General features: G+C 43.2%; 1 protein-coding gene across 2 annotated transcripts in view; it reads left to right on the top strand.

Moving 5' to 3' along the window:
• The window catches only part of KIAA0355 (KIAA0355 ortholog), an 84,867-nt gene that overhangs the window by 38,956 nt on the left and 20,510 nt on the right, over window positions 1-25,401 (top strand). For both annotated transcript variants that reach the window (XM_027515968.1, XM_027515969.1), the window contains exons 3-6: window positions 18,911-19,120; window positions 23,298-23,438; window positions 23,655-23,750; window positions 23,875-24,036. In XM_027515968.1, coding sequence (XP_027371769.1) covers window positions 18,911-19,120; window positions 23,298-23,438; window positions 23,655-23,750; window positions 23,875-24,036 — 609 coding nt within the window. The remainder of the gene's footprint in view (window positions 1-18,910; window positions 19,121-23,297; window positions 23,439-23,654; window positions 23,751-23,874; window positions 24,037-25,401) is intronic.

The raw sequence follows: 25,401 nt of genomic DNA, 5'->3' as shown, positions 1-25,401 counted from the left end.
TCACTGACTGACTCTTAAGGACCTTTATTCAAGCATTTTAACATTTATTTTGGATAGATGTATGCCAGAAATGCTGCAGAGCAATGGTAATGGAAAATATTAGAAGCTGGTTTCAAAATGTGATTTTCATTAACCCTAATGGAATTAAATTTGCATAGTGTTTTTTTTTTCTTTTTTTTTTTGCCTAAAGGTAAAATTCAATGTTACTTCTTTCTTGTTTCATCTAGTTGACCTTCCATAACAGATTATGGAGTAAATGTTTCCTAACTATATATGCCAAATGAAAATTCAAATTGCTGGTATTAATCAGAAACTCAAATTCATTTTATAAAAAAAGTATATAAATCCAGTTTTCAGGCTGTTAATTTCTGTCACTCTTCTTGGCTGTTCTTTTAACCAACTGAATCTGTTATCTAAATTGTCTTCAGATTTTAACTATTAGGAGAAGCTGTAATTAATTAGGCAGTTGAAATTTGGGTGATTGTGCAAAATTTCACTGTGAACAACAAATAAGATTTCCTGCCTTCCCAGCCCATCTTTTATGGGTAGAAGCCCCTGGGGCCAGAGGATATCATCTACTCTGGAGGGACTGGATCCTTTGATTTATTAAGAAGTGCTGTGCACAGAAGAGACACAGATGTAAAGAACAGACTTTTGGACCATGTGGGAGAAGGTGAGAGTGGGATGATTTGAGAGAATAGCTTTGAAACATGTATATTAACATATGTGAAACAGATCGTCAGTCCAGGTTCGATGCATGAGATGGGGTGCTCAGGGCTGGTGCACTGGGATGACCCTGAGGGATGGGATGGGGAGAGGTGGGAGGGGGGTTCAGGATGGGGAACACATATACACCCATGGTGGATTCATGTGAATGTATGGCAAAAACCACCACAATATTGTTAAGTAATTAGCCTTCAATTAAAAAAAAAAAAAGAAAACTCAGTGCCAACAAGAATAAATAAAAGGATAGAAAAAGATGAAAAAAAAAAAAAAAGTGCAGCCCACTCATTATTTTGAAAATTGCTAATTAAAAGGAGAAAAATGAGGAATTAAGCAAATTTTCTGCTTCTCCACTACAGACATTTTTCAAACCAAATGTAGCCCTAGTGGATGAGGGAAGTTTTCTTCTATTTAGAAGATTCTGAGTACTTTCCTGTGTAGAAAAGATGATACGATTAGAAAACTCACCATTTTGCAGACCATAATGAATTAATTGACTCAGGTGGTGGTCAACAATGTAAGATAAAATCATTTGATAAAAGGCTGCTAGAGAGGAATCAGGCTTTTCTCAGCCAAATCCATTGGTCAACCTCAGCATCACTGAATCAGAGGCAGCCATGTGATTGTATCTCCTAATAAGAACTATACAGCACTCCCATAATGCAGTCTTGTACTTATCCATCTTTCTGCCATATCCTGGGGTGGGAAGGACCCTGAAATAATCTAATCAAGCCTCTAGAAGGAATTACCACTCTACAGGAAATGTGGGGTGTGGTGGCACAAGTTATGTAACACCACAAGGGAGCAATCACAATCAGACAAATCCAGAAAGTGGCATATTCTATAGGCAGTTGACCTGATTTGTTCAGCAAGTCTAGTAGCATGAAGAAAAATTCAGTAGAGAGTTAAGAGATACAAATTAAAAGAGAATTGAGATAAAACAACCAAATAAAATGAGCTTTTTGGAGTTGAAATTCAACCCAAAAAATAAAAAAGATTTTTTTTGGCTATACCACATAGCTGATGGGATTTTAGTTCCTCGACCCCGGGTCCTCAGCAGTGAAAGCATGGAGTCCTAAGGACTGGACCACCAGGGAATTCCCCCTAAAAAGACATTTTTAAAAATAAGTTGGGAACTTTGAAAATGTATTGGGTCCTGGTTGATTGGGATTTGCTCCAAAACATTCCAACAGAATAAGGTAGAGTTGGGGAGAAGGATGAAAAAAACACAGCAAAATGTTTTTAGTTGTTGAAGCTTTTTGATGGGTACATGGGGTGAGGGGTTGTTATACTCTGTTTTTGTGTGTCTGGAGAATCCCAGGGATGGGGGAGCCTGGTGGGCTGCCGTCTATGGGGTCGCACAGAGTCGGACACGACTGAAGGGACTTAGCAGTAGACATTTTCCAAGTTTAAAAAAAAGGGAGAGAGAAACTTATGACCACATGACAGGCGTAATGTGTCAGGAACACCCAATAAATAATTGCATTTCATGGAGTGATTTGTTCATACGAAGTGGTCTTCTAACAGGAACGGAAGTATTTAGGAAAACTCCTGTGTTCTGTCTACTCACAGAATACTCCTCTGGCACTCTGGTCCTAAGTTTGTTGTTGGGGGGTTTTCCTATACAAAGCAATTTGGGATCAGTTCTAACACGTTTATACACACACACACACACACACACACACACACACACATTTATATATTTAAATATATATCTCTTTCTTTTTTTATTCATTTGGCTGCACTGGGTCTTAGTTGCCACATTTGGAATCTTTGATCTTCACTGCAGCATGTGGAATCTTTTTTAGTTGCAGCATGCAAACTCTTAGTTGCAGGCATGTGGGATCTAGTTCCCTGACCAGGAATAAAACCTGGGACCTTTGCATTGGAAACACAAAGTTTTAGCCACCAAACCACCAGGGAAGCCCCAGTTCTAACACTTTTTCCTGGAGTTAGCATCAGATCCCACAGTTAATGGCTCAGTCCCACAAGATTCCCCCTACCCCCTCACTTAGATACCAGTTACAAGTCCAGGGAGTTACCTGTGTTTCTTAACAACTGGCTATAAATCAAAAGATTCCCATGACCCCTTCCACAGATTTGATTAATTTGTTAGAACAGCTCACAGAACTCAGAAAAAAACATTTCTGAGAAATGTTTTTTCATCTCAGAAAAAAACTCAATTATAAAAGGATGTAACTTAGGACCAGCCAGATGAAAGATATGCATAAGGCAAAGTTTGTGGTAAGTGGTGTGAGCTTCCATGCTCTTTCCAGGCCTGCTATCCTCTCAGCACCTGCACATGGTCTTTATTCCAAAATCTTTCTGAACCCCATCCTTTGGGTGTTTCTGAACCTTCATTTCACAGGTGTGGTTGATTCAGTTTTGGTTGTTGGTGATTGATTCTCTCTCCAGCCTTTTCCCTTCTCCAGAGGGGTTGGGCTGAAAGTTTCAAACTTGGTTCCCCTGGCAACCAGCCCCTATCCTTAGGGACTTTCCAAAAGTCACCTCGTTAACACAGACTCAGGTATGGTTGAAAGATGTTTGTTATGAATAACAAAAGATACTTTCTCTCTCTTATTCACTTAGAAAATTCCAAGGGTTTTAGGAGCTGTGTGCCAGGAACCATGGGAAAAGACCAAAATACGTATTTATTATTAATCACAGTATCACAGAGAGTATTATTGAGTAAGGTATAGTGATGAGAAAAAAGGTAAGTGCTTTTCAGAAAAAAATGAAGGAAATAAAAGTGAATCAAGGGAGAAAATGATGAGAATAGAGGAAAGATACCTCTGAAGGCAGGACCCCAGCAGCAAGGAGTAGTCGAGGAAAGAATGCTGTGCTTGCAATTTTGGTGACTAAAATGGCAGTGTTGCTTTCTTTTAGGAGACTATAATTTAATATTTCATAGTTACTAAAAAGTCATAGTTACTAAAAAGACAAGGTGGCAGAGGAATAGGAAGGGGAGACCACTTTTTCCCCCACAAATTCATCAAAAGATCATTTGAATGCAGAGCAACTTCCACAAAACAACTTCTGAACACTGGCGGAGGACACCACACACCCAGAAAGGCAGCCCATTCTCTTCGAAAGGAGGTAGGACAAAATATAAAATACAAAAAGAGAGACAAGAGTTAGGGATGAAGCCCTGTCCTGGGGAGGGAATGGTGAAGGAGGAAAAGTTTCCACACAGTAAGAAACCCTCTCACAGGCGGGTCTGTGGGGAGTTTTGGAATCTCAGGAGGCAATGTAACTGGGAGAAGGAAAAAAAGAAACCCACAGAATACAAGTCTAACCACTACTGCAGAAAAGAGAACTTTCCTGGAAAGGCTCTAACCTAACAACCTAACCTGGCCTGGCCTGCTCACAGAACAAAGGATTGAATACCAAAGGAGAGCTAGCTGTGTACTGGCCCCTCCCCACCTGGAGGCAGAGAGGCAGGCTTGGGACAGCCAGAGCAGGAAAGCAAGGGGCTGCTACAGTCTCAACCCCAGAGATACATCTTCCGCCAGGAGGGTTGCAGCCTGAGATCAGCTGTCTAGAAGAGACATGCGGGGCACCCAGGAAACCAAGTGGCTGGGACTGGGGAGGTGATTAAGACGCATGACTTACCTGGGACAGTATGCTTGACAAGCACTTAGTCACCTGAGCTGCTTAGATCTGGGAAGGGCGCAAAACACACGCCCAGCCCACAGAGACTGAGCCTGAACTGTGTCTGAGTGTCTCCTGTGGAGATACAGGTACCTTTTGAAGGTCATCATTATCTTCATTACCTCCACCATAGTTTGGCCTCAGGTCAAGCAACAGGGAGGGAACACAGCCCCTTCTTGCTGCTCTCCCATCAGGAAGAGCAGTGGCCTGCCACAGGGGCTCTGGGTGCAGCAGACCTGGGTAATGGTGTAAGCCCTCTTGGAGGAGGTTGCCATTAACCCCACCATAGAACCACCAGAACTTCCATAGGACTGGGGAAACAGACTCTTGGAGGGCACAAACAAAACCTTGTGCACACCAGGATCCAGGAGAAAGGAGCAGTGACCCCACAAGAAACTGACCCAGACATGCCCGTGAGTGTCCAAGAATCTCCGGCGGAAGCGTGGGTTGGTGGTGACCTGCTGCTGGGTCGGAGGCACTGAGTGTAGCAGGGCATGGATGGGACCTTTGAAGGTCATCATTATCTTCATTACCTCCACTGTAGTTTGGCCTCAGGTCAAGCAACAGGGAGGGAACATAGCCCTGCCCATCAACAGAAAATTGGATTAAAGATTTACTGAGCATGGCCCCGCCCACCAGAACAAGACCCAGTTTCCCCCTCAGTCAGTCTCTCCCATCAGGAAGCTTCCATAAGCCTCTTATCCTTATCCATCAGAGAGCAGACAGAATGAAAACCACAATCACAGAAAACTAACCAAACGATCACGTGGACCACAGCCTTGTCTAACTCAGTGTAACTATGAGCCATGCCATGTAAGGCCACCCAAGATGGACGGGTCATGGACAGGTCACATTTCTGACAAAACGTGGTCCACTGGAGAAGAGAATGGCAAGCCACTTCAGTATTCTTGCCTTGAGAACCCCATGAATAGTATGAAAAGGCAAAAAGGTATGACATTGAAAGATGAACTCACCAGGTTGGTGGGTGCCCAATATGCTACTGGAGAAAGAATGGAGAAATAACTCCAGAAGGAATGAAGAGATGGAGCCAAAGCAAAAACAACACCTAGTTGTGGATGTGATGGGTGATGGAAGTAAAGTCCAATGCTGTAAAGAGCAATATTGCATAGGAACCTGGAATGTTAGGTCCATGTATCAAGGCAAATTGGAAGTGGTCAAACAGGAGATGGCAGAGTGAACATTGACATTTTAGGAATTATTGAACTAAAATGGGATGGAATGGGTGAATTTAATTCAGATGACCATTATTTATATCTACTATTGTGGGCAAGACTCCCTTAGAAGAAATGGAGTAGCCATCATAGTCAACAAAAGAGTTGAAAATATAGTACTTGGATGCAATCTGAAAAACGGTAGAATGATCTCTGTTCATTTCCAAGGCAAACCATTCAATATCACAGTAATCCAAGTCTATGCCCCAACCAGTAATGCCGAAAAAGCTGAAGTTGAACGGTTCTATGAAGACCTACAAGACCTTTTAGAACTAACACCCAAAAAAGATGTCCTTCTCATCATAGGGGACTGGAATGCAAAAGTAGGAAGTCAAGAAACACCTGGAGTAACAAAATTTGGGCTTGGAATACAGAATGAAGCAGGGCAAAGGCTAATAGAGTTCTGCCAAGAGAACGCACTGGTCGTAGCAAACACCCTCTTCCCACAACACAAGAGAAGACTCTACACCTGAACATCACCAGATGGTCAATATCGAAATCAGATTGATTATATTCTTTGCAGCCAAAGATGGAGAAGCTCTATACAGTCAGTAGAAACAAGACCAGACCAGGAACTCTACACATGGACATCACCAGATGGTCAACACCAAAATCAGATTGATTATATTCTTTGAAGCCAAAGATGGAGAAGCTCTATACAGTCAGCAAAAACAAGACCAGGAGCCGACTGTGGCTCAGATCATGAACTTCTTATTGCCAAATTCAGACTTAAATTGAAGAAAGTAGGGAAAACCACTAGACCATTCAGGTATGACCTAAATCAAATCCCTTATGTTTATACAGTGGAAGTGAGAAATAGATTTAAGGGCCTAGGTCTGATAGATAGAGTGCCTGATGAACTATGGAATGAGGTTTGTGACATTGTACAGGAGACAGGGATCAAGACCATCCACATGGAAAAGAAATGCAAAAAAGCAAAATGGCTGTCTGGGGAGGCCTTACAAATAGCTGTGAAAAGAAGAGAAGTGAAAAGCAAAGGAACAAAGGAAAGATATACCCATTTGAATGCAGAGTTCCAAAGAACAGCAAGAAGAGATAAGAAAGCCTTCTTCAGCGATCAATGCAAAGAAATAGAGGAAAACAACAGAATGGGAAAGACTAGAGATCTCTTCAAGAAAATTAGAGATACCAAGGGAACATTTCATGCAAAGATGAGCTCGATAAAGGACAGAAATGGTATGGACCTAACAGAAGCAGAAGATATTAAGAAGAGATGGCAAGAATACACAGAAGAACTGTACAAAAAAGATCTTTATGACCCAGATAATCACAATGGTGTGATCACTGACCTAGAGCCAGACATCCTGGCATGTGAAGTCAAGTGGGTCTTAGAAAGCATCACTACAAACAAAGCTAGTGGAGGTGATGGAATTCCAGTTGAGCTATTCCAAATCCTGAAAGATGATGCTGTGAAACTGCTGTACTCAATATGCCAGCAAATTTGGAAAACTCAGCAGTGGCCACAGGACTGGAAAAGGTCAGTTTTTATTCCAATCCCAAAGAAAGGCAATGCCAAAGAATGCTCAAACTACTGCACAATTGCACTCATCTCACACGCTAGTAAAGTAATGCTCAAAATTCTCCAAGCCAGGCTTCAGCAATATGTGAACCATGAACTTCCTGATGTTCAAGCTGGTTTTAGAAAAGGCAGAGGAACCAGAGATCAAATTGCCAACATCCGCTGGATCATGGAAAAAGCAAGAGAGTTCCAGAAAAACATCTATTTCTGCTTTATTGACTATGCCAAAGCCTTTGACTCTGTGGATCACAACAAACTGTGGAAAATTCTGAAAGAGATGGGAATACCAGACCACCTGATCTGCCTCTTGAAAAATTTGTATGCAGGTCAGGAAGCAACAGTTAGAACTGGACATGGAACAACAGACTGGTTCCAAATAGGAAAAGGAGTACGTCAAGGCTGCATATTGTCACCCTGCTTATTTAACTTATATGCAGAGTACATCATGAGAAACGCTGGACTGGAAGAAACACAAGGTGGAATCAAGATTGCTGGGAGAAATATCAATAACCTCAGATATACAGATGACACCACCCTTATGGCAGAAAGTGAAGAGGAACTAAAAAGCCTCTTGATGAAAGTGAAAGAAGAGAGTGAAAAAGTTGGGTTAAAACTCAACTTCAGAAAACTAGGATCATGGCATCTGGTCCCATCACTTTATGGCAAATAGATGGGGGAACAATGGAAACAGTGACAGACTTTATTTTGGGGGGCTCCAAAATCACTGCAGATGGTGACTGCAGCCATTAAAAGATGCTTGCTCCTTGGAAGAAATGCTTTGACCAACCTAGACAGCGTATGAAAAAGCAGAGATGTTACTTTGCCAACAAAGGTCCATCTAGTCAAAGCTATGGGTTTTCCATTGGTCATGTATGGATGTGAGAGTTGGACTATAAAGAAAGCTGAGCACCAAAGAATTGATGCTTTTGAACTGTGGTGTTGGAGAAGACTCTTGAGAGTCCCTTGGACCGCAAGGAGATCCAACCAGTCCATCCTAAAGGAAATCAGTCCTGAATATTCATTGGAAGGACTGATGCTGATGCTGAAGCTGAAACTCCAGTACCTTGGCCACCTGATGCCAAGAACTGACTCATTTGAAAAGTCCGTGATGCTAGGAAAGACTGAAGGCAGGAGGAGAAGGGGACAACAGAGGATGAGATGAGTGGATGGCATCACTGACTCAATGGACATGAGTTTGAGTAAATTCTGGCAGTTTGTGATGGACAGGGTGGCCTGGTTTGAACTGAGGTGAGTGTTTGAACTGAACTAAAGTGAGTACTATTCATGTTCCCATTTTATTGATGAGATGGGTGTGGAGTGGTTAAACAACTTTTTAAAAGTCTCATGGCAGATTCAGACTTTAGACACAGACAATCTGATTCTGTAGAGTACTAATTCTTGACTGTAGCTCTGTACTGCCTCTCAGCAAAACAATGGATTGACCCCATGAACTGAAGAAAGTTAGCTCTCTCTCTCTCTGGTCATGACTGGATACAGGGGCTCACACAGTGCTAAACAGACCCAGACTGTCTCCATGCCAGAGTTACCAACACCTCTGTTCTCTCCCGGGTTCTGACAAAAGTTCTGGAACTGAATCTGATTGGCGTGACTTGGGTCACTTGCCTGTCCTTGGGCCTGGTGGGCAAAAAGGTTAAACTAACACACCGACTGGTCAGGCCTGACTATGTGTCCACTTTTGGTGCTGGGGTACCTCCAGGCTGAGAGCACAAGGGGAGCAGTTCCCTGATGGCTGCTTCCAAAGCCACGGGACTAGATGTTGGAGAGGCCACGCTGCAGGTTCCAGGTGGAGCATGTCAGAAGATGTGATGGGGAGCATATTTATGACCCTGGAAACACCTGCTGAATTGTTTTGTTTTCAGGATTTTAGCAGTTTATTATGTCTTCTATGAAGCTTTCAGTTATGTGTCTTAGTAAAATTTCATAATTTCCGTTCTAGTGGCTGTGTGTATTTTTAACATTCTTAACTAATCTTTATTTTAGTTGCTGCTGTGAATGAAATCTTATCTATTTATTTTTGGCTATGCTGGGTCTTCGTTAGTGTGCAGGCTTTTCTCTAGTTGTGAGTGGGGGCTACTCTCTAGTTGTGGTATGCGGGCTTCTCGTTGCAGTGGTTTCTCTTGCCATGGAGTATGGGCTCTAGGGTTCTCGAGTTCAGTAGTTGGGGTGCGTGGGCTCGATTGTAGTGGTGCTTGGGCATGTGGGATCTTCCTGGACCCAGGGATTGAACCAGTGTATTCTGCATTGGCAGGCAGATTCTTTACCACTGAGCCACCAGGGAAGCCCAGGATGAAATTTTATTTGAAAGTTTTTTTCTGTAACATAGGAACACCCTTGATTTTTTTTGTTTATTTTTGTCTTATCTCCTGCTCTGTGGCTGGACTCAGTAATTTTGATGTTTCATTTGGTTTATCTGGGGTTTTTTGGTATAGATCATGTCATCTATATATATCTTCTCCCTTCCAGTAGTTATATATCTTGTTGCATTGAACATAGGTTTTACTTTTACTTTTTGGCCACACCACATGGCTTGTGGAATCTTCTCTGACCAGGGACTGAACCCAGTACGTGGCAGTGAAAGCCCAGAAATCCTAACCACCAGACCACCAGGGAACTCTCTGTCTATCAGCATAGATTTTAATATATAAAACAATGAGCTTTAAGAATGAGCACTTTTTTTTTTTTTTAAGAATGAGCATCTTTGTTTTGGTCCTCATTTTAATGAGAATTCTTTGGATGTATTACTATTGATTATTAGTTTTAATAAATTAGTTTTATTTTGTATGTGATGCATACTTATGGCAAAAAATACAAACATTTCTGAATGCCATAAGTTCACTTTTCCAAAGGTCATGCTTCTCTCTTCCAACTCCATCCCAGTCCCAGGTAGAACCACTATTAACTGTTTCATGTATCTGGGCAGAAAACCACAAGTAGATACACATACACAAACATACAGGGAAAATACACCTTTCTAGGCCCTTATATATACCCTTAATTCCCTCAATAGCATACTTGTTAGTTACAATATTGGTTCTCGGTTTGAAAGAATAAGCCTACAATTCCAAGGCATGACATGTTATACCTGATTCTTCATTCTGGGCAAGTGTGTCACTCACAGGAAAGCCTTGCATGGTTTACAGCCTTTCTTTCTCCAGAAGAGTCATTATCTCCCCCTGGCTTGTTGGGGATATCACCCTCAAAGTAAGCTCGAGGTTGCAGCTGGTGTCCATGGGCTGGCTGCAGAAGAGCTGTCCAGTGAATGAAAGCAGGAAGAGTTCAGGGGTAATAACATTTGCACATGGATGCTGCCATGATGTCTTGCCCTCAGCTCTTCAGTCAACATGCTACTCTTGGACTAGATTGGTGTTTTTATGTGGAGAGTAGTAACTGCTTTTTTTCTTCTTTCAACAAATATGTACAGAAAGATTGTCTGCTGTGTGCCAGGCATTGAGAATGTGACTGGGAGCAAAACCAAAGACCCTGTCCACATTCAGCTTAACTCCTAGGTAGGGAAACAGACAAAAAATAAATGGCCCATACAAACATAATGCAGGTAGTGAGAGGCACTATGAAGAAAAAGAATGAAGAAGAAAGACCTCTCTGAGGATGGAACACTGAGCAATGTCTGTCTGAGAGATAGAAGGACGCTCCAGGTACGATAGTGGTTCATTTGCAAATAGGGTCAGAGTGGGCCTCCTTCAAAGGACACTTGGCATTGTCTAAAAGTCCAGTGGGTAGGACTTGGCGCTTTCACTGCTGGGCCCTGGGTTTGATCCGTGGTTGGGGAATTAAGGTTCCACAATGTGGAATTTTGCATGGTACAGCCAAAAAAATAAATAACCAACTCTGGAGGGTTTTTTATTTGCTTTTGTTTTTTTAGGAATATCGTTCTTGAAAATAGAACTATACTTCCCAACCTCCCTTACAGCTAGGAGTGGTCACTTGAGTAAGTTCTGATTCATGAAGATGTAACTGGAGGTTTTGGATGAGACTATGAGGAAGTTTCCTTAGAGGGAAAAAGGGTGCTCCCTTTTCCTTGCTCCCCCCAATTTTTTACTGTCTAGAATGCAGGAAAAATGGCTGAAGGTCATTTAATTATTTAGAACTGTGAGGTTATGTAAGTATGTAAGTCTTGTGGGAGGATGAAGAGCAGAAAGATGGGAACTGGGCTCCCTGTGATACCCAGGAGCCTCATCCTAGCTCTGGACTGCCAAACCCTAGACTCATTTTCACCTTTGTTGTTCACATGGCTAAGTCGTGTTGGACTCTTTGCAGCCCAGTGGAGTGCAGCACACCAGGCTTCTCTGTCCTCCACTATCTCCGGGAGTTTGCTCAAATTCATGTCCATTGAGTCGGTGTTGCTATTTAACCATCTCATCCTCTTTTGCCCGCTTCTCCTCCTGCCCTCAGTCTTGCCCAGCATCAGGGTCTTTTCCAGTGAGTTTGTTCTTCGCATCTGGTGGTCAAAGTATTGGAGCTTTGGCTTCAGCAACAGTCCTTCCAATGAATATTCAGGGCTGATTTCCTTTAAGATTGCCTGGTTTGATCTCCTTGCTGGTTTTCATCATAGAAAGAAGTAAATATGGATCTTATGTAAGCCACTGCATTTGTTGTTGTTGTGTGTAGATAAAATGAATCCTAACTGAAAGGAAGCAGGAAGATCGGTTAAGAGGCTTTTACAGTCATCCAAGCAAGAGATGACTGTAGCTTGGAATAGAATGGTAGCAGAGGGGGTGACTAGAAGCAGTTTACTCTTTTTTAGTGTGGTAAACTATACATAGCATAAATGTTGCCATCTTAACAGTTTTGAAGCATATAGTGGCATTAAGTACATTAATATTTTTTGCAGCCATCGACCACTGTCCACCTCCAAAACTTCTTCATCTTCCCAAGCTGAATCTCTGCCCACTGAGCAATAACTGCCCCTCCTCCTTCGTCTACCATAATTGATGTGGACTTAGTTCCTGTCACTGGCTTTTCACTGTTTCATGTCCTGGATGATAGTTTATAATTATACTTATTAGTTATATAAAGATGTATAGTAGTGTAGCTAAAATATAAAACTTCCTATGTGTGTTGCATGGTAATAAATTTTGATATATTTTATTTTGGAAAGCAGACTGTAAAACAACATATGAAAGTGAAAGTTGCTCAGTTGTGTCCGACCCTTTGCGACCCCATGGACTATATATAGTCCATGGAATTCTCCAGGTCAGAATACTGGAGTGGGTAGCCTTTCCCTTCTCTGGGGATCTTCCCAACCCAGGGATTGAACCCAGGTCTCCCGCATTGCAGGTGGATTCTTTACCAGCTCAGCCACCGGGAAAGCCCAAGAATACTGGAATGGGTAGCCTGTCCCTTCTCCAGCAGATCTTCCCAATCCCAGGAATTGAACTGGGGTTTCCTGCATTGCAGGCAGATTCTTTACCAACTGAGCTATCAGGGAAACCCCAAAACAACATATAAAATGAGCCAATTTTGGAAAAAAAAGAAAGTTTCAAATGTAGGCTGTTCTGCAAACGTGTAATCAGTGATTACATCTATTTAGTAATATCTGACACTGTTTTTTTATTATGCTGATCTTTTCTTCTTAATTTATTTGCAGTGAATATATATTACTGGTATAAAAGTTTCTGTGAATCACAGTGCTTGAAGCAGTTTAGAAACTGTGTCTGATGATATTGTTACCAGCAGTAAAGCAGCGTGTCAGGGGCAGAATGTAATCTTGTCTGAATGATTAACGTTTGCTGTTGGCTCATCCATCCTTGGGCATGTGTTAGCTTTCTCTCCTCCCTAGTTCTTTCTCCTGTACATAGCATGGCAGCTTCTTTGTGCTCTGGGTTGATACCAACTGCAAAGAGATTATTGTTTTGTTAATTGCTTTAAAAAACAAAAAGTTTAAATACTCACTGTTAATCAGTTTTTAGGTCAGACTATACATCTTAGTTTCAGTGAGCTTGGTTTTTACATTTTCCTACTGTAATTTAATCTCCATAAAGTACTTTCCATAGTCCAAGCGTGGTCTGCTGCATTCTCTATTTCTCTGGAGACACATTTAGGTTCTTATATCACATTCCGGTCTGTTGGTTAGGTCATTATGTAATAACTGTGGAATTATCATAAGGACAAAAGATTGAGAACACTTGGAACCAATTGTAATGTTTAAGGTACAAGTAAGTTTTGAAGAGAAAGAAATGATTGAATGACCTTGGAATTTCTAATAAAAGCCACCAATCCGGATTGACTTCATTTCATTCATTCTTGACTTTTAAACTGATCAGAAATAAATACCAGAACGCAAATGTTTGACACTATGGCATATGCAACATTTCTACTTGTTCTTCACTTCGCAGGGATATGAGAAAGATGATTTGTTCAGTGAGTTTGAGTAGAAAATGAATTTAGACATTGTGTATATCAATGTGAAGATCACAAGGTGTGTCACAGATGGGGTGGACTTGGGCAGTCTGTAATTTCAACATGTGGGGATATAGTAAGGGCTGAGTAAGGCCATGGCCCTGGAAGAAGAGTAATTAAAAATTTGAAAATATTCTAGGAAGGTAGAATTGACTTTGGTGGTGTAGAAGGGGTGGTCTTTTGAGGCTCAAAACAGGGTGACCTTAAACTAAAATCTGTTTTAATTAATAAAATAGAAAGATCACTGAAAAGAAAAGGTTTCCTCATTTTATCCATAAAGATAACCCCCTGTATAGGTCCATTTATAGAGACATGGGAAAGTGAACACGTACCTTTTTCTTCTGTCATCAGCAATTCCCAGAAAACAAGGTTTTATTTCAGTAGATGCTCAATGGCTGTTTACAATCCAGAATGCTTCATGGATATTTGGAAGCAGTAGTGGCAAGGTCACTTATTGTCTATATTCAGGAGTTGGGCTTTTATGAGGAATTTAAGTCATACCAAAATATTCCTCTCTCTCTCTTTTTTTTCCCTTCTTTTTTTAAAGCTGTGCCGCTGCATGGTATGTGGTATCTCAGTTCCCCAACCAGGGATCAAACCCATACTTCCTGCAGTGGAAGTACAGAGTCCCAACCACTAGACTGCCAGGGAAGTCCCCAAGATGTTTCTCTTAATGCAACTCTGATAATAGCCTTATATTGCCCCAAATTCCATCCAGTTGGGATGCCTTGAGATGAATGTGTGTGTGTGTGTGTGTTTTTTTTTAATTCAGATGCCAAGGGTAAGATTAAGTCTGATTGCTTTCTTCATAATTCTTGAATGAGACTGATGGGCTGAAGGCCCAAATAGATGTTTTGGGGCTTGGAATTCCTTAAGAGGTAAGAGAAGTTGTTCCTTTTCCCAAGCTCCATGTGCCCTCTCCCATTTTATTGCTGTTTGCAGCCAGTCTTAGCTGTTGTCTGCTATGCAAATCATGAACTTCAAGACTCATGCCACCCCAAAGGGCCACAGGCACTTGTAAAATTTGTTGCAGTCCCTTTCCCACTATCAGAGAAGACTGAGCCATGCCTCTCAGTCTTTGTTCATCAGGGTTCCTGCACTGCGGTCCCCTCCCCTTCGTGATATCCTTAGCCACTGTTGTGACTACCTCCTGGATCTTGTCATATGAAAATAGCACAGTCTGGTGGTTAGAACAGTTTTTGGAGTTAGACTCAGTGTCAGATCTCTACTGCACCACTTATTACCTGCTTGACATTGGAGCAAGGTTCTTTCTCTCTCTAAGCCTTGGTGTAGTTATCTGTAAAATGGATGAATTGCTGTCACCCCACAGCTTCGCTTCACTGCATGTAAAGTACTTGGTATGGGTTAAACACTCAGTAAATGGTAGCTCTTGATTGACATGGACTTCTGGAGCTCCAGTGACATTTTAATCTCACTGACCACTCATTTGTCCTTCAGCTTGCTACACATGTTCTGCATCTTCATGGGATCCCATAATCCAGGAAATGGTCTCCATGTGGAAGAGAAAGTTGAGACCCTCCTGGTCTGGTGGTTAAAACTGCGCACTTCCAATGCGGGGGCCATGGGTTCAGTTCCTGGTCAGGGAACTAAATTCTCACATGCTGCTCTGCCAATATATAAGTAAATAGATGCAACTTTAAAAATAAAATTAAAGAGAAAGTAACTGTCCTAGGCCCTTGGGTCACATGCTTTCAGATTCATAACTTTAGAGTCTCTATTGCTTTCCAGGTTTCTCAGGAAGACCCCAAGGACTGGCACATCCCTGGGTCAGGGAGGATGGAGCCTGTGACAGGAAGGAAACTGGGCTAAGACAGGAGATATTGTAGAGAAAAGGTGGGCAGAGGCAGGCTGGAGGTTGAGCTCCATCCTCCCTCCAGAGAATACACTTCTGTTACTTAGGTACACTTGTAGAATACATATTCTTTAGATAGCTTTTCCAAGATCCAGGGTAACCATGGTTTTGATTGGCTTTTTAGTGAATTGTTTACAACACAAATATTTTATTACAACCAATAATTTGTGCTCCATACCTCATATAAGTAGGGGGAGGGAGATGCTGAGGTCTTGTTTTTGCCACTTCTTATACATAAGGAAGAAATTTAAGTTAGACCTCTCATCCAGGGTCAAGCATGTGAGAAGTGGTGGTGGTAACACTCCAAATGTCCCCCTTCTAAAACTGACCACCATCTCTCCCCATTCATTCCTGCAGCAGCGACATCCTCTTTCCACCATTCTGCCCTCAACAGCAAGAGGACCCTCCCCAGCCCTCAGCTTGCCATCAGCAGCATTATCAGAGTGTCCTCTTCTGGGCCCAGGACACTCAGGCCCTCAGAGGCCGTTCCTAGAACTTCCCTTCAGAAGCGACAGACAGAGTACTCCCACTGTTCCCGTGCTCTTGTCCTCAGAGAGCCTTTTCCTTCCCACCTTGCCCCTCAGTGTTCCTTCTCCAGTAGCCCCTGCCTTTGCACATCTACTTACTGTCCCCCACCATTAGAAGGTAACCCTCAGAAGGACAGTGACTTGTTCGCTGTATTTCTTGTAGTATCCTCTAGCTTTTTTTGTGCTTTGTACATACCACACACTCACATATTACACATTTGTTGAAAGAATGAATGACTCAGTTGTATCTGTCAGAAGCTGAAAGAATGTGAGCCCAGAGCGGATGGCACAGGGCACGTCACTGCTCCCTCCTCCCCCCTCAGCTGCAGCCTGCCAAGAGGCCAAGGAAGAAGGAGGAGGAAGAGTTTGTGTGCCTGGGGACTCGGCTTCAGGCCTCCTCTGGGTTTGCTCTGTGTGGAGCTTCAGAACACCGCGTCATTCTGGCCTGAGCCGGTTAAGGGTGAGCGTCTGCCATGGGTCTGGTTTCAGTGTTGCCAGCACACAGCTGTCTCCAGGCGTGTAGATCTTGTTGAGGGCAAGGTGCACGCTGGCTAAAGGCATAGACACTTGAGTCAAGTGAGCCCTCTGCCAAATTCAGTTTGTGTCCCCTTGACAAAGTTTCATAACCTTTCTGTGCCTTAGTCTTATTGTTTGTGAAATGGGAATGACCTCACATGGTTGTTCCTAGGATTGAATGAGAAAATCCATGTGAAATCTTTAGTGCAAGTGAGGTGCATGCTGAGTGTTCAAGCTGGCTGATACTGCATACAGTGCTAATTAAATCCTGTTTTTTCTGTTTGTGTCACAAGTTTCAGGTTGCTAGGTCTATTTACTCTGTGTGGCTCACTCTGCGCATCTCTATGAGAAAGAGCTTTGAGGGAGTAAGTGGAAACCCAGGAGGTTTGGGTGGGAATTCAGCCTGTTTTTCTGATTGTTCCCTGTAGACAGAGGATGCTATGATGTGAGATGTCTGTGTTTGTTTTAGTTTTGTCCTGGTGATTTCCACAGGGGAAAATAATTCAGAGGGAGTAAGTGTCACCGCTGGGAACTTGCCTGACTCTTTCTCCAGGAGGAAGAACTCTGCCTAGTGCGGGTAGGAAAGGGCAGCATCTGAACTGTGCGCTGGGAGGTGAGAGCGCCAAGGAGGGGCCTTCTTTCTGCCTGCTTCACCAGGCCAAGGTGTGGGCCCTGGGGTTGAGTGGTAGTTGCTGTAACTGCAGTGGGAACCGTCACCATGCCCCCAGGCAGTGCCCCCATGCTGGCGACTGGTGGGCCCGCTTTGCTGTCCTCCAGTGGGATAAATTACAAACTCAGTTAAGTAATTTTTTGTTAGTAAACCACTCTATAGGCCAATGAAATATGAAATACTTTCCATTAAAAATGTTTTGTGGGACTTCCCTGGCAGCCTTGTGGTTTAATACTCTGTGCTTCCAATGCAGGGGTCATAGGTTCAATCCCTGGTTGGGGAACTAAGATCCTACATGCCACATGGCATGGCCAATTTATATATATATATATATATATATATATAGGGTTTTTTTGAATGTTATGAGGCATGTAAAAAAGTTACAATAAAGTTTTGTTGTTATTGTCAAATTTGGTATGGATAAAACTGTAAAAGATTAGGGAAGATGTCAGTAATCTGAAAAGTGTCTGTTCAAGTTGCTTTGCAAGTAGCAAATTCTTATCTCCTTTAAAGAAAAAAGAAATAGGAAATTGTAGAGAATACCTTGTAGCTGGAGTTAACACAAGAAAGCAAACAGAGAACAACAAACAGTGCGGAGAATAGCTCTTGCCAGTGCCAGAGGTTGGCAGATAAAGGCACATTTGTATCTTTTGGTGGTGGTATGTTGTAGGAGAAGGCAGTGGCACCCCACTCCAGTACTCTTGCCTGGAAAATCCCATGGACGGAGGAGCCTGGTGGGCTGCCGTCCATGGGGTCGCTAGGAGTCGGACACGACTGAGCGACTTTACTTTCACTTTTCACTTTCATGCATTGGAGAAGGAAATGGCAACCCACTCCAGTGTTCTTGCCTGGAGAATCCCAGGGACAGGACAGCCTGGTGGGCTGCTGTCTATGGGGTCGCACAGAGTTGGACACGACTGAAGCGACTTAGCAGTAGCAGCAGCATGTTGTATGTTTTTAGTACACATATTTTTATAATTATATATTAATAGTATACATTAACATCGCATTATGTATTTAGTAGCTTATAAAGTAAATTTTCTGCTTTAATGGACTATTGTATTAATCAGTCAGCTGTACTAATATGTATTAGGCAAGTGGTGTTCTCCTGATCTGACACATGGATGTACCAGTATGTTTTGTTAACTCTGAGAAAACAGGTCTGTCAGCTTTGTTTCATAAGACTGGAAATATGACATACAGCTATGGTAATAACTATGTAATTACTATGTTAATAACACTGTTACTAAAACAACCTGTATCTTTGGATTCCATTTCCAATGGAATATGTTCTTATAGTCAAACTGACCTTTCAGGTTTCTAATCATCTGGCTTTTCTTCTGTCTTCTGAATACTGTGTGGAGAGAACTGGAATTGTGGCTTGCTGTGATTCCACTGAAGCTCACAGACAGTTCATAGGATTCTGTGAACAAGAATCCAGATGAAGAGAGTGGAGGACGGGAGTGAGGGAGGCGAGGGGGGAAGTGGGGAGGTCCATTCAAACCTTGAGGCTGGTAACTTGGTTATAATGTTTTGACTTCTAGGCACCGGGCCACCCAGGTCCAAATGTGAGAACAAAGGCAGATCCTTCTAAATAAAGCATGGTGACTTTGTAACTTCCATGTGATTTCAGAATTCCAGTTAATTGTTACCTCTACTCAAATTCATAGTTGAGAAGTTATTGCAGTAATGCAGTAGCAACCCACAACCTGAAAGTCCCTGACTCTCTTGTCTTCACAGGTGTTGGGACGATGCTTCTTGACAGTGGTGCAGGTCCATTTCCAGTTTTTGACCCAGGCGTTACAGAAGGTGCAGCCCGTGGCTCACTCGTGCTTTGCTGAAGTTGTTGTGCCAGAAAAAAAGAACAGCAGCAGTGGCGGCGGCTTATCTGGCGCGGGCCACACGTCGGAACTGGAGGAGGCCGTGCGGTCCTGGCGCGGGGCTGCTGAGGTAATCCTGACTCCCGGGAGATGAGTGCCCTTCGTTCACATAGGAGAGGTTCCAGAGGGCCTTTGCCTTTTGGTTCTTAAAAGGGCCTTTTTATTTAGAAGTGTGAGTTTTCAACTGCTGTCATTAGATTGTTGATTCATTTAACAGTGAATGCCTTTGTAAATGCTCACTCATACCAGGCATGCACCAGGTACTGGGAAGACAGCCTCTACTCACAGCCTCCTAGGAGAAAGGGCTTTACAAAAGCAGGGTTGAGGAGAGGCCTTTGACAAGAAGTGCAGCAGAGTTTCTAGGAAAGGGACCAGAGCGAAGAGGCTGGAGGGCAAGGAGAGTAAGCAGTCAGCTAGGTAGCTAGGTGGGGATGTCGTCAGCAATGACACTTCTTGTTGGTATTTTAATACTCCTTTGTTTCTGAGGCTTGAAGAAAAAAGCCTTGCAAGTCAACATTTTAACTAGGATTTACTGTTCCATTTCACAGAGTAAAAGAGAATTTATATTATAATATTTAGTTTGACTCATAACCTCAATTAAATTGGCAAAATTTTTGATTTTGTTTTAGAAATCTCTTATCAAATTTGTAAACATCTTTCAACATTTTAACATTATATGTTCTGTTGTTTACTTAGTTCAGTATTATGATGTTCCGTTGCATTGTTATTTCTTCTCAATTTCTTTTCGCTGTGTTGGTCCCTTTCATTTTAAAGATTCTCCTCTGCTTTCTTGGTGTTTATTGGAGCAGCCATGCAGTGCTAATTGGGGGCTGAGTGCAGGAGTGGTACCTGCTGATTTCATTGCAGGTGGCCAGGCAGTGGGATCCACACCTTTGTCTTCTCACCTTACAGCCCTCTGTGCCCTCCTGGCTGCCGTCTCCTGATCACACTGCTCACACTCTACACTCTTTGTACCTGACTCAAGGTCTTCTCTACCCAACCTGTGGGTATCATTCATGCTGAGAGCCCAGCCCAAGTGAGCAGCCTTCTGGTGCTCCTGTGACCTCCTGGCCTTGACCTTTTCCTTCACCCACTTCTGTCTGCCCTGGCTTTCTGCCTTCCTTCCTTTGCTTTCAACCAGTGACCCTGCCCCCTACACACTGAGAAAACAGAATGTACCTAGCAGCAGCCCCTCTTCTCCATTTCCACCCAGATGACACACGTCTCCCATTCAGACCCTCTCCTGTTCCTTGCTCTTGGTTCCAGCAGAGGAGGCGCCCTCCCCGCCTGTGCAGTCTGCCTCTCTCCACCCTGCCCCCACCCTCAGGGCCTCTGTACTAGGACCCTAGGTTTTGTCTCCCACCTCCTCAGCATGTTCCCACCAGTACACAAATAGGCCTACAAATAAAAATCCTCCATGCTCTGCCCTGTTTCTCTGCTCTTTTCATAGCCAGCTTCTTGGGAGAATTGTTTGCCTCACCTTTGATTCACGCTAAAAAAAATTACTATTATCAGATATTTCAAGCATATAGGAAATGTCACATACATAACCATCTATCTTCCTTTTAGCTTTGTCAAGTGAATCTTCACTTTTTGCCACATTTGCTTCATACCTTTTATTTTTAACAGAAAATGCAGTTGAATTCCCTTTATACTTCTCCACTGTCGTATTCATATTCCTTTCTCTCTAGAGATAACCTCTTTTGATTTTGGAGTGTGACTCCTATGCATATTTTTATAGTTTTATTCTGTATGTGTGTATCCATATGTATATTGTTTTGCACAATATGAAGCTTTATATATAACGGGCGTCATTCAGCTCACTAAAATCTGGCTTCCACTCCTCCACCAGAACATGCCTTGTCTTGTCAAGGTCACTGGTGCCTTCGGTGTTGCCAGAAACATTGGCAGAAATCCAAGGATCCCATTGACTCCATTTAGCAGCTCACAGCGACTTGGGCCCTGGAAATCCTCTCTCCTTATGAAGAACCAACTGCTCTTGGTTACCCTCTTACCTCCTAGGATAGCCTCTCCAACCGCTTTGCTATCTTCTCTTCAACATAACTTATGAATGTGAGTTCCTCAAGGCTCAGGTCTACGTGTTCTTTTCCCTGAAGGGCCTCCATCTAGTCTTGGAACTTTAGAAACCGCTTGTGTGCTGGGGCCATGGAGTGTGTGTGCCCAGTGCCCTTCTCTGTGGTCTCAGGCCCCCGTGTTCAGCTGCTGTCCTCCTCAGGTCTTCAGATGGCTCAGCCCTTGGCCTTCCCACATACACCTGTTCCTCTTCAAAGCATCCCTGCGCTAGCAAGTAGCGCCCTCTCACACTGGGTCCCTTGTGCAAGAAACCTGACATTTATCCTCCAGTTTGTCTGTCACAACTGCATCCAGTCCACAGGAAAGCCCCGCAGACCCTGCCTCCAGAATACTATTGTAGACCTATCCCTTCATTCTGTGTCCACCGTCACTGACTTATTTCAGGGGATCATTACTCTCCCCTGACATCTTCAGAGGCTGGGCCTGCTTCTCCCTTTCCTGTCTTGCTGTCCCTCATCTCTCTCTCTTTCCTTAGGATAAGGGGTAGACCTGTCCTATGACCTGCCTAGTCACACATAGTCTGGCTCCTGCCTCCCCACCAGCCGCCTCTGGCCACTCTCCCCACTCCCTGGGTTCTAGTTCCTGCGCCTACATCTCTGCCTGTCCGCCCCCCTCCCTGACCCTGCACTTCTGTTGACTGCCTCCTCCTCTTTAAATGCAGCCTAAATGATGATTTCTCAGTTTCTTGGGTGCTCCCTGTCACAGTTCTTTATTTCCCTTGGGATGAGTTTTTCCATTTTATATTTTTTAAATGTTTTATTTGCTTGCCTTTTCAACCTACAAAGCTGTCAGCTCCAAGATTATAGGGACCAGGATTGATGCTCCACTGTCTATCCAGTGACTCCTGTAACGTAAGACCTCCTTATGAGGTCTTACATATTTTGACTAAATGAAGAGTTCTAGAAAGAGAGTCAAATGGTTTTAAACTGTGGGACTATTAGGGTGCAGGGAGTGATTGGTCTTCATATAGAATTTGTGAAGCTTTGGAAATCTATGACATTATAGCTGCTTAATTTCCTTTAGTCTTGCAATGTTGGTAAATGTTATAACTCCATTAACCTAGAAGAACAAAAATTAACTGTTTAAAAATGTTATTTGTTGCACAAGTATTATTGCAATAAAAATAGATGTTGAAAAAAATTGAAAGACAGTTCATCCTGAATCCTTCCTTACATCTAATAAATCGAATATATATTTTTCTATATTCTCTAGTCCTGATCCATATGTATAGATAACTAGCATTTCATCACAAGACACAGATGAGTCTTCCTGTTTTTCTGTCTTACGTCCTTATGTCTTCTTGTTTGTCTGTCTTATATATTCATTCTTGTTGTTTAGTTGCTAAGTCATGTCCAGCCCTTTGTGACTCCATGACTGTAGCCCACCAGGCTTGTCCGTCCATGGAATTTCCCAGTCAAGAATACTGCAGTGGATTGCCATTTCCTTCTCTAGGGGATCTTCCCAACCCAGGAACTGAGCCTGTGTCTCCTGCTTAGTAGGCAGATTCTTTACCACTGAGCCACCTGGGAGGTTCAATGTACTCTTCATAAACATATATTTAATGACTAAACAATAAGTATTTCATTTTTCTGTGAGGATTTCAAAAGTTCTGTTTTTCCTTTAATGTTACAATGTAGTTTTTTTCCTACTGGTGAGGTTTTTTACTTTGGTGTATAGGACCACTCAACCAAATAGATATATTTTTTAATTTTGGAAACTTCAAGGGCCAATATACTATGATATCTATCTTTTTAAAATAGAGAAACTTAAAATGTGATTAATATAACAGGTAGGTAAGTCTTTTTCGCAGGTTTTATTTTTTGATTGTGCCGTAAGGCTTGTGGGATCTTTGTTCCCAGACCAGGGGTTGAACCCAGGCCCTCAGCAGTGACAGTGTCAAATCCTAACCACTGGACCACCAGGGAATTCCCAGGGGGTTTCTTAAATAAGGTAGTGCTATGTCAGGTTTGTTTTTTCATCAATGCTTGGTTTAGTCTTTCAGAATTTCTGGCTGCTCTCTTTATAATAGAGATAATCCAGAATGACTAATGCTTAGATAGTTTCTTGCTTTATTTTAATGGTTTCTTTTTTTTTTAATTTTGCTAGTATCTGTAACATCTTCGTTTACCTACCAGTGATTATTTCTGTTGCAGGCAACATCTAGACTGAGAGAAAGAGGCTGTGATGGCCGCCTGGCAGGAATTGAAGTTCAGCAGCTCTTCTGTTCTCAAAGTGCAGCAATTCCCGAGCACCAGCTGAAAGAACTGAACATAAAAATTGACAGTGCTCTGCAAGTATGTTTTTCAAAACTAGCACATTAATATCTGAGGAATGAAAACAAGGGCAGGAGTTAAAGTTTTGATGTTGAACCAGTTGGAAAGAGTAATAGGATAGTAGTTGGCCTCATGTCTTTTAATAATTATAGAAATTTACAATTTCTATTTTCACTGGACTTTGTCAGTTTAGAATCTACTATGTAATCTTGATTCCTAAAAACACTTTCTTTGCAGGCATATAAAATAGCTCTGGAAAGTTTAGGTCACTGTGAATACGCAATGAAAGCTGGTTTCCACCTGAATCCAAAGGCGATAGAAGCCAGTTTGCAGGTATGTTACTCTGTCTGGTGGCTCCGGTGAGCTGTGGTGTGGCAGTCACGCCGTCCACATGAGCCCGTCGTCTCAAGAGCTGAGCCGTGGGTCATCTCTCTTGTCCTCTCCGACCATTTTCCAGGGCTGCTGCAGCGAGGCAGAGGCGCAGCAGACGGGGCGGAGGCAGACCCCGCCGCAGCCCATGCAGTGTGAGCTCCCCACTGTGCCCGTGCAGATAGGATCAAGCTTCCTGAAGGGGGTCTCCTTCAACGAGTCAGCCGCCGACAACCTGAAACTCAAGACGGTAGCTTCCCATGGGGTTCCTCCAACCCGGGTGTGAACTTGAAAATAGAGTTCTTAAGGACACCTAACGGCTTGTAAAGAATCTGGATTAAAAAGCAAAACTGAAGTGAAGACAGGAGGCATTGACCTTCCTCAGTAAACTGTTGTCTAAAAGCAGACTAGAGTGACGTTCCTCCACACACACATTTGATAGGTCTTTATTGAGCAGCCGTTAGTACCAGGCTAGGAGGTTTGACAGCCCCCTAGGTTGTGATAGTAACCCAGCACGAGGGGGCCTCAGCTAGAGGATTAGTGATGTGACCCTTGAGAAGAGGACTTACTGAAAGACCTGAAGAATAAGTGTGGGAGTGAGGCTGGGGCTGTGAGACAGCCAGGAAGTGAGAGCCGTTCCAAGAGCTGAAGGCCTTCCTTAGAGCTGAAGCGGGGTGTCCTCTGGCTATCCAGTACAGTCCCTAGTAGGATTTGGATTTAATTGTCCTGAAATGAGGGCTGGGCTCTTCTAGTTTGTTAAAGTTGTCCAGGTGATTCTAACGTGTAGTCAGACCTGAGAGTCTAGAACAAGGGGAGACATGGCACTGACCAAGGCTGGAGAAGCAGCCCAGGAAGATGGAAAGCCCCCAATTTGAGGCTGGTGCCCCACCCTGGTAGGTCACGTGATTAGGTTGGCATTTCTGAAAGATCTCCCTGGCCTCAGGATAGACTTTTGGCTGGAGGGAGAGCAGCACTGAAGGCTTTTGGCCATGGCCCCATCTGGTGATGATGGGAGGCAAGTGGAAGGATTCAGGAGCAACCTGCTGCTGCTGCTAAGTCGCTTCAGTCATGTCCGACTCTGTGCGACCCCAGAGACGGCAGCCCACCAGGCTCCCCGTCCCTGGAATTCTCTAGGCAAGAACACTGGAGTGGGTTGCCATTTTCTTCTCCAATGCATGAAAGTGAAAAGTGAAAGTGAAGGTGCTCAGTCGTGTCCGACTCCTAGCGACCCCATGGACTGCAGCTTACCAGGCTCCTCCATCCATGGGATTTTCCAGGCAAGAGTACTGGAGTGGGATGCCATCGCCTTCTCCGCAGGAGCAACATAGAGGTTGTAATAAGCAGGACTCCATGATTAACTGGCTATGAGAAGGAGGGGAAGGGAGATGAGGCCCAAGTTTCTGGCTTGGACAGCAGTTTTGGTGCTGCTTATTAAGGCTTGGTGATAGTTGTCAAAAATACATTTTTGTACATGATTTTAAGATTGCTTTTGGAATGTCCAAGTGGAGCCATCCAGCAGGCAATTGGATGTATGGGTCTAGAGCTCTGAAGTGGGATCAGGCCTGGGTCCTCACAGACAGATGGTCTCTGGAGCCAGAAGAGAGGCTGGGGGAAT

The sequence above is a fragment of the Bos indicus x Bos taurus genome, chromosome 18, assembly GCF_003369695.1.
Source record: "Bos indicus x Bos taurus breed Angus x Brahman F1 hybrid chromosome 18, Bos_hybrid_MaternalHap_v2.0, whole genome shotgun sequence".
Taxonomy (NCBI): Eukaryota; Metazoa; Chordata; class Mammalia; order Artiodactyla; family Bovidae; genus Bos; species Bos indicus x Bos taurus.
The sequence above is the reverse complement of the archived record's forward strand: the minus strand, read 5'-3'. Positions and strand labels throughout refer to the sequence as shown.